This window comes from Leptonychotes weddellii, chromosome 6, assembly GCF_054177405.1.
Source record: "Leptonychotes weddellii isolate Sample4059 chromosome 6, ASM5417740v2, whole genome shotgun sequence".
Lineage (NCBI taxonomy): Eukaryota > Metazoa > Chordata > Mammalia > Carnivora > Phocidae > Leptonychotes > Leptonychotes weddellii.
In genome coordinates, this window is record NC_138374.1 from 81672669 (window position 1) to 81689130 (window position 16462).

Here is a 16462-nt window from a genome sequence, read left to right on the forward strand (position 1 = left end):
TGAGCGTCTTTGTCTGAGGCTGCCTGGGGACTCAAGGGGGAACGCTCACCGAGCTGAGGTGCATGCAAAGCTGGGGAAGGACAGGTGCCTGAGTCACGCAGGTGGCACCTATCCACCCACCTATCCAACCCAGTGCTTAGTCTAATGCCTGAGTTTCCAGGGGGCGGAATGTACCAGACCTACTGGGGATTGCTTGGCTCTCACGGAACTTTGGATGAAACGGTTTTTCGGATTTTGTTCAATCTCCCTTTCTACAGCTGTCGAACAGGTGTCCATGGAGGGCTAGACCAGGGACAAACCTGAGAGGCAACAACACCCCCTTTTCCCTTGATCTCTAATAAGATGGAAGCTCAGTTCCCCAACAAAATGGGCTGCTCTGGCTCTCTCTTCCTTGGGGGGAATCCTTCACGTCAGCAGACTCTGGCCAGCTTTTCCCACAGACGCGTCCAAACTTGTGAGAACTCTGGCTCGGGGCTGGACTGCAGGTCACGCATTTAGGAGAAGAAAGCACGAGTGTGGGGACCAGAGATCCCCAAGGGCCGTAAACTAAGCAGCGATGTCTCCTTTGGCGTCCGTGCACACGGGTAGCGAAGCCGGGGCTCCGCAGGTGGCCAGGTGGGCACTGACCTTTGGATCTGTTTTGTGAGCTCCTCTGTGAAACCAGCAACAGAATGTGTCACTGCTGATACGCGGGCCTTCTCCTCATGTGCGTCACCCAGGAGGAGGAGCGGGCCTTAATCTTCCTGGATACATGTATTAATTTTTTCTTTCACATTAAAAAAATTTTTTTTAAGTGTTTGTTTTAGGGGCCGCTGGGTGACTCAGTCGGTTAAGTTTCTGCCTTTGGCTCAGGTCATGATCCGAGGGTCCTGGGATTGAGCCCCTTGATCGAGGGGCTCCTTGCTCCCTCCCCACTTCTCCCTCTCCCTCTGCCCTCCTGCCCCCCACTCGGGCTCTCTCTCTCTCTCACATAAACAAATAAAATCTTTAAAAATAAATAAATAAGTTAATTAATTAGTAATAAAATAAAATGTCATAAGTCTTGATAAAAAATTAAATTAAAAAATAAAAAAATAGGTGCACCTGGGTGGCTAGTTGGTTAAGTGCCCAACTCTTGATTTCGGCTTAGGTCATGATCTCAGGGTCGTGAGATCGAGCCCAGCTTCGGGCTCTGTGCTGGGCTTGGAGCCTGCTTAGCATTATCGCTCTCTCTCTCTGCCTCCACCCTTCCCCCCAACAAACCCCACTCCCGCATGCGCACTCTCTTAAAAAAAATGTTTGCTTTACTAAAGTTTATTTCCTCCATTTTATTAATCAAGGATATTTGTTACCAAAGACTTGCAAGGTAACCAAGTGTTATCACACTCACATGATGCAATTTGAATCGAACACGAAGAAAAAATACAATGCAGTGCAGTCTTATTGCAAATTAATACATGAGACCATCATTATTACTTTGAAGTACCTGGCGACCCCGGTTTTTGAAGCTTTACTCCAGATTAAATAGCACCCACCATGCTGGCTGGCAAAATACATGAAGCAAAACTTGACGAAAACTTGACATGCTTAAAACTTCCCTTTAGGATCAAGGCAACATTGTTTGGGAGGTCTTAGCTAAAGCATATAAATAAATAAATAAATAAATAAATAAATAAATAAATAAATAAATAAATAAAATGTAAAAAGTTCTATGGATTTGAAAGGAAGGCGTAACTGCGGCCTGCAGATGATATAACCGTCCATGTAGAAAACTCCAAAGCATCCCACAGATATAACTAGAACTACCAAGAGAGTTTTGCAGGATCGTTGGATAAAAACTCTAGCTCTAAAAACCAACTGCAGCCACAAATGGGAGAAAATATTTGTAAAACACACATCTGCGAAAGGACTGTTATCCAGAATATACAAAGAGCTTTAAAACTCAACAATAGGAAAACACACAGCCCACTTAAACTGCAAATTAAACAGCAGTGAGATACTACTGCTAACCTGTTAGAACGGCTCAGATCTAAAGCACAGACCACACCAAGGGCTGGTGAGGATGCGGCGCCATAGGAACGCTCCCTCGTTGCTGGTGGGAAGGCAAAATGGCAGCTACTTTGGAAGACAGTTCGGCACTTTCTTACAAAGTGAAACAGTCTTACCCTGTGATCCAGCAATTGCACTACTTAGTATGAACCCAAAGGAGCGGAAAACTTAAGTCCACACAAAAACCTCTATTATAATTGCCACAACTTGGAAGCACCCAAGATGTCCTTAGTAGGTGAATAGATAAGCAAACTGTGGTCTATCCGTACACTGGAATATTATTTAGTGAAAAGACGTGGAGGAAACTTAAATGCATACTATTGAGTGAAAGAAGCCAATCTGAAAATGCTGTATCTTGTATAATTCCAACTATATGACAGTCTGGAAAAGGCAAAACTATAGAGACAGTAAAAACCTCAGTGATTAGTGGGTGGGAGGGTGAAGAAATGCAGCACATGGGATTTTTAGGGTAGTGGAATTATTGTGTGATACTGTAATTTTGCATATATAATATTATGCATTTGGCAAAATCCATACAACTGTACTGCCCCAAGAGTAAACCCTAATGTAAGTGGACTTTATCTCCTAGTAATGTATTAATTCATTCATTAAATCACAAATGTGCCACCCTAATACAAGCTGTTAATAACAGGAGAAAGAGAGGATGTATATGGGAACTCTCTGTACTAGCTGCTCAATTTTTCTGTGAACCTAAATGTGCCTTAAGAAATAATATCTAGGGGCCCCTGGGTGGCTCAGTCGTTAAGCGTCTGCCTTCGGCTCACATCATGATCCCGGGGTCCTGGGATTGAGCCCCGCATCTGGCTCCCTGCTTGGTGGAGAGCCTGCTTCTCACTCTCCCACTCAGCCTGCTTGTGTTCCCTCTCTCCCTGTGTCTTTCTCTGTCAAATAAATAAATAAAATCTTAAAAAAAAAATGTTGGTTCTTTACAAGTTGATATATAAATTCAATGGAATTTCAAGTGTGTGTGTGTGTGTGTAATTTGTGAAGCCGATTCTAAGATTTATATGGAAAAGGGCCAAGACTAACCAAAGCACTCCTGCTCTATCATATACCGAGGCTTATTATAAAGCCTTAGCAGTTAGGATAGTGTATCATTAGTCTGGAGATAGTAAATAGACCAGTGGGACTAGAGAGAACCCAGAAAGAGACTCATCTATACACGGAAACCTGGTTAACAGAAAATGCGACTGGCGTATCAGTGGGTAATGGACAGTCTACTCAGTGTATTGCATTAGGGCAAATGGTTATCCACATGGGAAAAAAACCGGATTGGATCTCTACCTCACATACATACACACAATCAATTCTGGATGAATTGAGGACTTAGATGTATAAAGGAAACATTAAAATATTTAGAAGAAAATGTAGGAAAATATCTTTATGATCTAAGGGGAGAGATGAATGTCTTAAGATGCAAAAATATTTACCATAGAGAAAAATATTGATGTTTCTGACTACTTTAAAATGAACTTCTGTTTATCAAACACACCTTAAAGACAGGGAAAAGAGAAGTCTCCAGCTGGGAGAATATATTTGTAATACATAGAACTGTCAAAGAATAGTAGCCAGAGTATGTTAATATTTCCTACAAATCAGCAAGAAAAAGACATATAACCTAATAGAAAAATAGACAAAGGGTAGGACAGACATTTCACAGAAAAGGAGATATAAGTACTTAGCCCAGAAACATTTAAGATTCTCAATCCTATTAACAATCAGGAAAATGCAGATCAAAAGCACACCTCGGTAGCAATTTACGCTTGCCAGATTGACCAGCACTGAAGAGTCCAGTCATATCAGGTACGGGCAAGGTGTGGAGTATCGGGAAAGAGAATATTCTGCTGGTGGGAGTGGACAGCCACTGTGGAAAACACTTTTGATGACCCAGTGCCAACAAGATGCCACAAGAACTTTTAGCTGGTTTGTTAAATAATATATCTAGCAGGGGCTTTGGTTTCTCCAAAATGCATGTGGCAGAGAAGTAACCTGGAGGAATACTGAGATGCCATTTGCAACACTATGGTTAAATCAGTGAATTATCACATAAGACGAGCCACTAATACACACAGCTGTCCTTTGGAGGTTATACTCACACGGTGGTTATCTGCACAGGACGTGTCAACAATTTCTAAAGTGTGGGCATCTACCAAGACGCTGCTGCTCAAACAGGGTTACAAACAGTGATAACTGTTCACACATGTCCACTTAGAACAAGACATTCTGTGGAAAGTTCTTCAAACCACGCCAATCGGATTCTTTGTGCTTTGTTTTTCTTCCCAGTGGCCGTGTGAGAATAAGAGACAGTTCTCACCTCTTTGACTCCTTCAGTTAACAATGAAAAAACATTTTTAAAGGCTAGGCTCTGAAATTTCATTATATGACATTATAAGAAAATAGCGAGCCTGTGGAACTCTGTTTGATTAGCAGCAGGTGGAGAGAGGATTTTATTTAATAAAAGTGTAATAAGCAGAGGGCCTTGTTTTTTCTACATTAATAAAGTTGAACAGGTACATTCCCTACAACCTTGTGATTCCACTCTGAGAGAAATCTTTCCATGAGCAGCAGGAAACATGCATTGTAATATTCATAGAAGCATTGCTCATAATAGCAATAAATTGGAAATGGCCCAGGTGTCCATTAAGAGTAGAATCTGTAAATAAAATTGTGGAATATTTATATGACAGAATACGATACAGCAGTGAAAACAAATGAACTATCACTACACACATTCATGTGCATGAATTAAAAAAAAAACACGGAATTTAAAAAACCACAGGGAACATATACAGTGGGATTCCATTTATATAACGTTTTAAAGTAAGTAAAACCAAACAACATACTGTCTAGGGATGAATATGTGGGTGTAAAAACCATAAAGAAAAGCAAAGGGATGATGAGCACAGAGCTCAGGATGGCGGGGGGTGGGGGGCGGGGGGAATCATGTTGGAGCAAGCGCCAGGCAGACGGGGGAGTGTGGGATCCAGTGCTAAGGGAGGGACTGGCCTTTGGGAACGGTAAGAGACCTTCTCCCATTGTGACAGGGACAGTGACTCCCGGTACAAATTCAGGTGTAGATTGGGAAATGGGAGGTTGTGAGTTAATAGAAAACACAGACACTTGGCTCTGCCCCTGCTCCTGACACGGGGCGCCTGAAACCCGTCAATTCCTCCATGGTGAGAGCACGAGGAGCATCTCCAGGCCTCCTGAGGTGACTCTGCGTGGGCTCCTGGACGGGGGCTGGTCACCTGAGAGGCCAAGCCATGACTAGAAGCTTGGAATTTTCACCCCCCTCACCTCCCACTTATCCAGAGAGGGGGAGGGTATGAAAATGGAGGTAATGATCAATCCTGCCTGCTTGAAGAATCCTCCATAAAATCCCTATGGCACAGGGTTTGGGGAGCCTCGGGGGGGGTGGTGGACACTTCCACGTGCGAGAGGGTGACGCACCCCCCAGCTCCATGGGGACCCTCCCAGACCTCGCCTTACACATCTCTTCATCTGGCTGTTCATCTTGTCCTTCATCATGTCCTTTAATCAACTGGTAAATGTAAGTGTTTCCTGACTTCTGTGAGCTGCTCTAGCAAATCAACTAGGCTCAAGAAAGGGGCCGTGGGAACCTCTGATTTGTTGCCAAGTCAGACAGAGGTTGTGGTCACCTGGGACATACTACTTGCGATTGTCACCTGAGCCCTGACCTGTGGGGTCTGGCACCACCTCTAGGTAGACAACAGCGTAAGAACAGTTAAATCATAGGACACCCCGCTGGTGTCACACAGAATTGCTTGGGGTGGGGACGCCCCCACATTTGGTGACCAAGCGTGTGGGACGTGGAATGTTCTGTGTGAAAGTAAAAGAGCACAGAGGAGGGGGCACTGGGTTTCCCAACACAGGGGCCGGCTGCCTTCGCTGTGTCTGTGTTGGAGGCACACAGCGAGGTTCTCAGCGGATGTGTGAGCACATGGGGGAGATCTGAAGCGACAGGGCCTACGGTGTCACCTGGAGCGTCAGACAGCGGACCCACAAGGGCGCCGGAGCCACGCGGGCTGGTGGCCAGAGATGCTCGAGGTGAAGATTTGGCAGAGGGTCAGTCGCGGTGGCAACACGGTCAAGGTTTGAGTGCAGGTGGAAGTGGGGCGGAGACATTGACAATGGTTCTCAACCAGGGACCCACCGCCTACACCCCGGGGGCGAAATGCACACGGACTTGTGATGTGGCAATGACTGTGGAGGGGGCAGGACTGTCTGGCAGGAGGGATTGTCCAACCCCAGTGACAACAGAGCCCGGGGGCAGAAACGTGGGGCGAGGGCACAGGTTGGCTATCTGTGTGACTGGAGTCCCTGGGAATGAATGAGGACAGGGACAGGGTGGAGGGGAAGATGGGCAGGAGGAGGGAGGGCAGACGGCGTGAGGGAGCAGCTGGGAGCACTGGGGAGCCCGGCTCAGCGGAGCTGGCAGGGAAGGGAGGAGAGGAAGTGCGTGGAAGCAGCAATGGCAGGTGGGGGGACACACTCTCGGGGTGCGCACCTGCCGGGGACAGCTGGGTCTCAGAGGAAGCAGACATTTGAAGAAGTGGAGGCTACTGGGGTGCTTGCCTGTTAGACTGGGAGTCCCACTGGGCTCACTGGAAGGGGCCCAGCAAGGATGAGTGGCTGGGCATGCTCGGAGTGGTCGGGGTGCAGACCGAGCAAGGGTGGCCCAAGAGCTTGGACTTCTAGTGCCCACTGCCTAGGGATGGCCGTGTGATGGGTGCGGTCCTGGTGGCCTCTCGCAGGCAGGTGGGCAACAGCTCAAAGGACAGTCCGGAGTCCCAGTGCGTGCATCAGGGGCCCCTAGGTCACTACGCCTTGTAGCCGCTCCAGTGGGTTCAAGTTTATGCTTTACTGGAATGCTCCTCAAGTCATTTATATGGATTCAGTCAAATCCAGGAGAATTTTGGAGATTTCACCTGCCAGGTCCTTCAGACACCCTTGTGAATGACAGACGCCGGGCTAAGGAGTTGTCATTTCTGCGGGCAGAGAAGGCTCGAGCCACAGGAATGGACAGAGCAGGGCTTCTCTGACCTAAATGTCCATGTGAATCACCTGGAGTCTTGTCCAAATGCTGGATCGGATTTAGCAGGTCCGGGGTGGACCACGGATTCCCAAGCAGTGTGCTTGAGTGGAAGGAGTAGAAACTTCACGATGGGCTGGTTTCCAATACGGGCGTTTCCTATGCCACATGCGTGGTCTTGGGCTCATGCGCACTCGATTGTTTCTGTGCAAAGCAGGAATCGGGTCATAGGCTGTTGTGCGGGTTACATGGAGTAATGTGAGTACCGCGCCCCGCGCCGCTCCGAGGCGCACACAGCAGGGCTACAATAAGACCATTTCCCTTTTCTACTTTGTCTTGTCCACAAAATCCACTGGCCTTTCCAGACGCGAGGTGATGACTTTTTGTATTTGCGGGGATGCTGGTCTTCTGTGGATTGTCAGCTGCCCACCAGAGGCTACTGCTAGGGCCTCTCCGTGGCGCCCACTTGTGACCCTGGGGGAGGAAGTGGGAGGCCAGAGTGTCCTTCTATCTTTGATTAAGGCTGAGTCTGGCAGCCCTGCTTGCCTTAGTCTTTCTTGTACCAATTTGGTGATCGAAAACCTCAGTCCCCATTTGGGTGGATAACCACATAGACTGGGGGCCCTAGGTAGATGGAATAATTTTTCCTTGTCGAATTTTTCACTGCCCTGCCCAATGCATATTCCTTTCCCAGTGCAGAGCAAGCAGAAGGGTCGTAACTCCCTCCATCCGAGGGGTCTGGCTGAGCGGCTTGGCTAACCGGATTCCAGGGCCCACCTGTCCGCAAAGCGGTAAGGACAGCCTGCCGAGGCCGGTGCCTCCGTCGGTGCGGCTGCAGCTGAAGGAGCACCTGGAGGCTGCCCAAGCACTAGCTCTCACCGTCGCTGCGAGTCAGGGGTGTGAGGAAACTAGCCACGGGCCCCCCTAGCTGGGGCCACCAAGGGGCCAGAAGCGTTTGATGGAACCCGGCAACTGCTCCCGAATGAGGGGGCCAGAGAAGAGCTCAAGGTAGCTCCTCCACCGCATGGGAATGGAACATTGCTGACTGGGAGCGCAGAGCCCTCCCCATCAGGACGTGGCTGCCGGGGACAGGTGCACCCTTGCAGCCTCCGGAAACGAAGGTCTCCATGGTCGAGCTGAGAGACCGCCCTTCTTAACTCTCAATCGCTTTCCCCTTGGCCTTGGCGAGAAGGAACTCTCCCCACTGCCCAGTGGGGGGTTAACGCGCGATCTTCTTCGGGAGGGTGTTCTTTTTGGGAAGGATCAAAGGGACAAGTTTGAGAGGGTTCAGTTCTCTGGATTCAGAATCTATGAGGAAGCAAGTAGCCGCCCGTGTCGAAGTTACATCTTGGAAAGTACAGCATGAAGCCGTTAGATTTCCGCAAACTCAGAACAGGAGGATAATGGGGGAAAAAAAGGCCATTGTTTCAGTATATTTGGCGTCTTCTCTGCAGACAAGACCAGTTGATTGACCAGATCTGAGTTTGTGACCAACCTGTTAGAGTCTGTTAGGAACCTGTTCAGATGGGGAGGGGGGTTCCCTTTGGTTACTGCGCTTGAGGGAGAACGAATGCCTTGTCTGTCGTTCCTTCTTAGAAGGAGCGGACCGCCAGCACTTATTTAACAATACTTAATTCAAGAGAAGTTTTTCAGTTAGTGGAGGGAAATGCTAGGTACAAGAAGGCCAGCAAAATGGGGCGCCTGGGTGGCTCAGTCGTTAAGCGTCTGCCTTCTGCTCAGGTCACGGTCCCAGGGTCCTGGGATCGAGCCCCACATTGGGCTCCCTGCTCCACGGGAAGCCTGCTTCTCCCTCTCCCACTCCCCCTGCTTGTGTTCCCTCTCTTGCTGTCTCTCTCTGTCAAATAAATAAATAAAATCTTTAAAAAAAAAAAGGTGGCCAGCAAAGAGAAGGGTCAGGTTGGAGGTGCTAAACAGAAGCGAACAGGTTTATAGGAAACAGGCTCTTGCATGCTCGATGCTCCAAGATGGGGGGGTGCGTGTGTGAGCAAGCGCGGGGGGGGGGCTCTCCCTCTGCGACCCCTCCCCTGCACTCTGGGTGGACAGCAGAGGACGTGTCCCCCCTCCCAGCCCGTTTCATGGCCCGGGAGCTGGGGCTGACACCCACGGCCGCCGTGAGGAGTGGGGTTATGCTCTTTGGCAGCTAAGGACTTGGCCCATGGACTTGGGCTCTAGAGCACGCACGTGAGTCATACAAGAGGGTCCGACCGCATCCACAGAGCAGATGGGAGCCTTGGGTTTTAAGGGTTACCACCCACCCTCCAACACAAGTATGTCACAGTTGTAGGCAGAAAGCACTAGAAAACATTTCTTATAAAAGTATTTTTTTAATAAATCGATGTATTTCAATGTTGTTAACATGATAGCCCAATGCTATATCAAGGTAGCAAAAGTGAAATTCCTGGTTTTTTTTTTCATATAAACACTATGAATGACAGTACATTTGCATTCAACTTCACAAGAAATTATCTTCAGGTTCATGAAGATTCTTTAACAGCTGTAACACCTCTCGAACAGTGAAGATGTGTATTGACAAGGCGAGTCTAATCACTGAGCCGCACCTAGGACCGTAGGGAAGGGAAGAATGTGCGATGGCAGAAGAAACACAGCACGCACGCATCGAAACGACCGAGTATCTTGCAGAAATGGAGCCGTAAGAAGACACACAGATTCGAGCCCTGAAGCAGCGAATGTGTTTCTACCCGTTTTGTGATGGAGAGAAGCCATGGACACGGAGTCCCGCAGCTGGGCATAGCGTGGACTCTCCTTGTGCGCGGTGGCGCCCATCGGCGAACACCGGACCCTGCTCTGTGTGGATGCTGGTGAAGGGAGCTGTGTGCTATCACTGTGGGCCAGAGCAACACTCAGCTGGGCGCCAGGCCTCCAGCGGGGGCTCTCTCCACGCCACCTCCTACAGTTCCAGAGGCCACTGTCCAAAGCCGATGCCCCCTTCTTAGGGTTGACAAAACCCCGACCAACCAACCCAAGTGCACTGAAAACAAACCGAAACCAGTAGCTTCTGGCCCTCCCACACTGTCGCCGTCCAACCCACCATGAGAAATGGGTTTCGCTTGGTTCCCGCTACAAAGACGATCTCTGACTCCGTCATGTCACATGTATCTAAATGACTGGATTTTTCTGAACAGAGATCAGGCTGAGAACACAATTCTTTCCCGGCAAGGGCAAGAAAAAGCTGGTTAAATGCTAGTCCATTAAGTCCAACCTCAACTTTGAACTATAGAGGGGAACTGGTTTAAATGAGATTTTCTAAAGTAAAGACAACCTCAAGTACAAGTGGATTGCAAGCAATCTCACATCCAGAATTTTATATGCTGATTGCTAGTATGATAAATGGCCTCAGGCCACTATTTATTTCTACCAGGCCCCTTCACGCTATTTTTCACTCCAAATGCTGCAGATCAAAGTAAACACAACAGAACAGCGGTGAAATTGTTTGTGTGCCGAGGTGCTGGATTCCAGATTAGCACAGATGGGGTGTTCCTGGCTATTCACCAAGATGGGTCTAACGGATGGCCACTCCTTTATGTGGGTCAGCAGCACGGACTAAAATCACGTTTATCTGAATGGATGAGAAACAACTGTCATCCACCACGTTATTTAAAAAAATCCCAAGCAAACTGCCTCAGACACTTTCCACGAACCTGGGTTTTGGTGCTAGGACTCTCCTCTGAGGGAACAGACACATGGCCGGAGTCTTAGTGTTTTATTCTAAATCTCCTTTTTAGGCCTGAACCAAGTCAACTTCTCACAAAGATCCTATACTCCTTTCTTCCTTCTGTCATGTCTCTTAAGTGAGGGCTCTGCACCCTCTAAAGAACTGAGGGGAGAATGGTCAAGGCTTTCCTCTCCAGAAACAGAACAAAAGCGTAAATTAGGTTAAGTGGCTTCATTTTTCTCAGGTCAAAGCTTCTAACCCAAGGTTTGGTTTCCCTAGGAATAGTGTGTGCTTCAGTTGATAAAATGAATCAAAATCAGCTGATGGAAAAGTTAAAAATGTCCTTTACTGAAAGATATGTATCTTTACAAAGAACAATAGCAAACAATCCAATCTAGAAGTTTAAATAAAAGTAGGTGCCTTTAAAACTAACAATCTCTATAGAGCTGAAGTCACTGCCTTGGATAATTTATATGCTGCATCCAATATTCTATGTAGGACATTCATTCTTAAGGCAGAAGAATTCAATCTGACATGTAATGACTTGGCTCTTACATCCAAGGGTCAAACTGGGAGTAGATTTGAGCAGACGGAGTCCCTGCTAATGAGGACTTATCTGCGGTTGACAATTTCTTTCTCAGAGTAGTTTCTGTAAGAGACACATTTGAGAGAACAGAAAAAGATGAATTTTAAGACACACAAATATCTTTCAACAAAAAGTCAACGAGACTCAGTTTTCTAAGATGAGGGGATGCTACTCCCATCACAAGCCAACGGACTCCAACACACTCTGTCTGAAATGGTACATAAAATGGTGGAATATCAAATGATTCACTTTGTGGACAGTGTTACTTCAGACTCCAGTTTTCAAGGTCTCGTATAAAAGGCAGCCCGAACAGTTAAAAAGCAGCTGAATGTCAACTCACACTGCTACTCAGAAGGCTGCCGCTTAGGATCTTCCTACCCCGTTGTCACAGCCCGGTGCAAGGAGGGGGGTAGCGGGAGGTATTAAAATAAAGGTGAAGCTCCCAACACGTGTGCAAAAATACTCCTTAGTGACTAGCAAGAATATCTTTAACGAAAACCATCTTAACTATGGAATCAGAGGGGTCCAAGCCGGACGGACGCAGGAAGGGACCAGGCTGCTGAGGTGGACTGGTATTTGGGATGCAAGCACCACACCCCCCGGATTTGGGGGAGCCTGGGCAGCGCGCTCCTCTGTGGGGCAGGGAGCTGCCACCCTCGGCCGCGGGTGCTCCTTGCCCTCTGTGTCCTGAACGTGAACAAACCCAAACACAGATCTAGGAGCCCATCCTCAAGCGGGTGATGGCGACTCTCACCGCTCAAGTATCCCTCGTGTGCCTAGTGTTAACACCGTAGCTCCAGCAATTGTCAGAAGTGTACAAAGATGACCTGCCTCGTTTTTGAAGCCATGAAGATTTTCTTCTTTCACGGTGGCAGGAGTCCATGCAAGATTTGTAAACAGTGATACAAAATACTGTAAACATAACTTAACAGAGCTCGTATAAAACAGAAGTAAATCCAAATTTACAAGTGGGTAAAAAAAAACAGAGGGAAGCTTCATACAAAGTTCTCCCTCCTGCGCCAAGTGATTCTTTTGATTACAAATATAATCCTGAGCTGAAAAACTGGGATTGGGGGGAGAGCCATCTTTGCATACAAAATATCCAGAGGACGCTTACTCTTTTACTTTCTCTAGTTGATAGTCAACTGTCAGAGACAGCTCTGAAGGTGTGACTTTGGAGATGTTTATAGTTTGGTGTGGCGCCCAGGTCTGGAGCCCGCTGCAGCGCTGGCCATGGAGGCGGATGCGGCGGCGTCCTCGGCCTCCTCTAGTTCATCCTGCAGCTCCTGGCTGACACTGGACTGCAGGGCCGCTGGGGTGAGCCACTCCTTGGGGAGGCAACTCTGTAGAAAGGGTATACAGGAGCTGAAGTAGGCAAGTCGATTGATCCAGCGAGGAATCTCTTTCCCGCAGAGAATCTATGGACAACAAAGGGTGTGGTGTTAGGTAAGATGAATGAGGTGGGCCTGGTCCAGTGCCAGGGTGTGGGGGTGCGGCGGAGGCAGGTGGGTGCCCCGGAAACATTGCACCTGGGCCTCTGGAGCCTGGGCCCTTCCGGCAGCCCCATCCCTCCCGTTCTGCGGAGCCTCGTTCATGTGGCTCACTTTCTGCATCTCTATCTACCCTGTGACTTCTGTCCCCATCCTACTTCTCCCCAGGGGCTCGAATCGGCAGAGAGAGAAACAGCTCCCCAGATGCAGACCTGGCTTTGGGAGTCCGCGGCAGGAGTGGGGCCGGAACGCCCGGCTGGCTTTCGTCTGCAGACTCCGCTGGGGATGGCGGGGGCAGATGTGGGGCCAGCAGGGGCCTTTCCAGCTGACGATGTGTGGCTCTCTGCCCACTTCCCGCCCTGACCCTGTCCTTAGGACTCCGAAGCCACAAGCCACGGCCCCGTCTATCTCAGATAGTAAGAATCAGGCCTTCCACAACGAACTTTACTCCTTCTTAACCCTCTTGCCTGTCTGTAGACAACACTGGGCTTCCTGGACCCATGCTCCCCTGTCCCCTTGGTGGTTTTGCCTCCAGTCATGACACAGATTAGGATCAGGCCATCTTATCTTAGTTGATGACTTGAAAAAGGTGTCAAGGTATCTTATGCCCCCAAATTAGTGAAAATGTAAATAAACTGGTACCTGTAATGAAGCAAGGAAATTTTTCTCTCTAAAGGGTTAGCCTTACCTGACAAAGGTTACATTTCCTTTAAATACGATGTCTCTGTCTTAACCACAGGGCAAGTGGTCTCACTTGAGGGGAGATGGCATGTTTTGACCAAACTTGATCACCTGGCCGGGCAGCGCTAGAGGTAGAGAGTACTTAAAAATATTGAGGGCGCCTGGGTGGCTCAGTCGGTGAAGCGTCTGCCTTCAGCTCAGGTCATGATCTCGGGGTCCTGGGATCGAGCCCCGCATCGGGCTCCCTGCTTAGTGGGAAGTGAGCCTGCTTCTCCCTCTCCCTCTGCCCCTCCACTTGTGCTCAAATAAAATCTTTAAAAAAAAAAAATATTTGAGAAATGTGTCCATGAACTTGATCTGGGGGAAAGCCGAGCCATGACCTTACACGATACCACTCCCATCTCTCTCCCCAAAGAAACCCAGGCCAACAAGTATTATGTTGTATTTTACACCTGACACGTGCGGGGGGGGGAACTGCATATTTGCAGGTTAAGCACAGAAGGGGTGGCGAGGAGCATAGAGGTCAGCATACAGCCGCTGCTGACTACTCACTTCCTTCAACCTACTTCCCAAGTCCTGGTTGTGCTCAATAAGCTACCTTCCTCCCAACCCCCGGTGGTGTGGCCCTGATCAGCTGAAAACGCAGTACTGTCCGCGGCAGCCTCCTGTTTTGGTAGAGGGACTTGCGCTGGGACACGGCCACCCCCATGGGCTGAGTTCTCAGTGGTGGAGTCCAGTCTGTGACCAGTCCCCCAGCTTATAAACAAACCCCCGGCCCGGCCCTCTCGGAAGCGTGCTGGTCCTCCACCAAGCCAATGTCTCGAAACTTCGAGTCCAGACCCATTCGTGAGTCATTCAGATTGTGACCCAAATTTTCAGAATGAGCTAGATTATAGATAGGAGGGCTAGCTGTGACACTTGTTTTAACGCATTACACGTACGTGTGTGTACATACTGTGTCAGGATGGAAAACATTTCTTACGGGGGTAGTGGTTTATGTAGCAGAATTACTTTTGCATTTAGGCTTCAACCAGTGATTCCCCTTGTAGAAATCCACCCCTGACACACACTGGCTGGGTACGAAGAGACGTATGCACAGGGTGACTGGTTACAGCGCTGTGGGTGACGGCAGGGTGGCATCCTGCTCCTGATCTTTCTGCACCGAGTATGACGTGAGCTGTGGGCCTGTCACCTTCGACCTTTATTACGGTGAGGTACGTTCCCTCTCTACCCACTTCACTGAGTTTTATCATAAGTGGATGCTGAATTTTGTCAAATGGTTTTCTGCATCTACTGAAATAATCATACGACTTTTACTTTTCATTTTGTTAATGTGGTGTATCGCACTGACTGATTTGCAAATGTAGAACCACCGTTGCATCACTGGGTAAAGTCCCACTTGATCCCGGTGTAGAATCCTCTTAATGTAGTTTGAATTTGGTTTGCTAATGTTTTGTTGAGGATTTCTGCATCTCTGTTCATCAGGGATGTTGGCCTGTGATTTTCCTTTTTTGTGGTGTCCTAGTCTGGTTTTGGTATTGGGGTGATGCTGGCCTTGTAGAATGAGTTTCAAAGTGTTCTCTCCTCTTTCTTTTTTGGGAAAAGTTTGAGATTAAGTATTAAATCCTTGAATGTTTGGTAGAATTCACCAGTCAAGCTGTCTGGTCTTGGACTTTTGTTTGCTGGGAGGTTTTTGATTCAATCTCCTTAGTAAAATAACCGGTCTAGTCAGATTTTCTATTTCCTTATAATTCAGCCTCAGAAGATTGTATGTTTCTAGGAATTTGTCCATCTCTTCTTGGTTGTCTAATCTGCTCACAGTGTCTCTCTTACGATCCTTCCTACTTCTGTCGTGTCCGTTGTAACTTCTCTTTCATTTTTGATTTATTTGAGCCCTGTCTCTTTTTTTCTTGGTGAGTCAAGCTAAAGGTTTGTCAATTTTGCTTATCTTTTCAAAGAACCAGCTCTTAGTTTCATTGATCTTTTTGCTGTATTTTTAGTCTGTATTTCATTTATTTCTACTCTGATCTTTATTACTGCCTTCCTTCTACTAACCTTGGGCATTGTTTGTTCTTTTCTAGTTCCTTCAGGTGTAAGTTAGATTGATTTTTCCTGTGAAGTATATGGAATATTTTTAAATCTGGGGAGGAGGGGAAATTCATGATACTAAAAGAAAAAAAAAACCACAACAACTCTTGATCACCTTTGGAGAATGCTATTGAGCTGCGTGAGCGGTCCCCAAGACCACCTCCAGTTAGATGATGACTTGCCGAGAGGGCTGCGGGCCTGGGTACACAGCTGCATTCACAGCCATGATCCACGACAGGCAAGAGGATGCAAAGTCCAGAGGAAACCAAGCACAAGCTTTCAAAGCGTCTCTCCCAGTGCAACCAGGATACACTTAATGACCCCGTGAAGGAGTGGGGGCAACACTAGTGGACGTTCACTAGATACCCAGCATCTGAAGTTTTACTGGGGGCTGGTTATGCAGGCAGGCACCCCCTCCTTAGCAGGTACCAAGCTGTTAGATTCCCCAGAATCTAAGCAAGTGTTTCACAGAAATCACACTGTTTGTACAAATCAGTCAGGCACAGCGAGCCACTCCTCCATTCTGAAAATCAAGTTCTCAGATGCCATCCAAAGCCCCAATCCCGCCTCGGATAAGCAGGGCTTTATAAGGACAGCAGGCTCTGGTCTGTTTTAACTTTTTTTTTTAATACAGTACCCCCCAGCCCCCAAACTTGGCCAAGCTGTTGTTACAGCAAATATTATCAAAGGGCCCCATGCAGGAGGGTGAGACCAACCTCAAGTATTGATTTCGGTTATACCTAAAGGGTATAACTGGCCTTAGCCAGTTAAAACAAATCCCACTAACCATCAAGGTTTATTTTAGAAAGCCGGGTGGCGTC

At 48.0% G+C, this 16462-nt stretch overlaps 1 protein-coding gene across 4 annotated transcripts in view; it reads right to left on the reverse strand.

Annotated features, from left to right (window-relative positions):
• Positions 1–11122: 11122 nt before the first annotated feature.
• Positions 11123–16462, reverse strand: part of DESI2 (desumoylating isopeptidase 2) — a 45419-nt gene continuing 40079 nt past the window's right edge. For 3 of the 4 annotated variants that reach the window (XM_081824480.1, XM_081824477.1, XM_081824478.1), the window contains one exon: positions 11123–12800. In XM_081824480.1, the coding sequence (XP_081680606.1) occupies positions 12567–12800 (234 nt within the window). In that variant the 3' untranslated portion in view covers positions 11123–12566. The remainder of the gene's footprint in view (positions 12801–16462) is intronic. The other variant, XM_081824479.1, reaches the window with a different exon arrangement.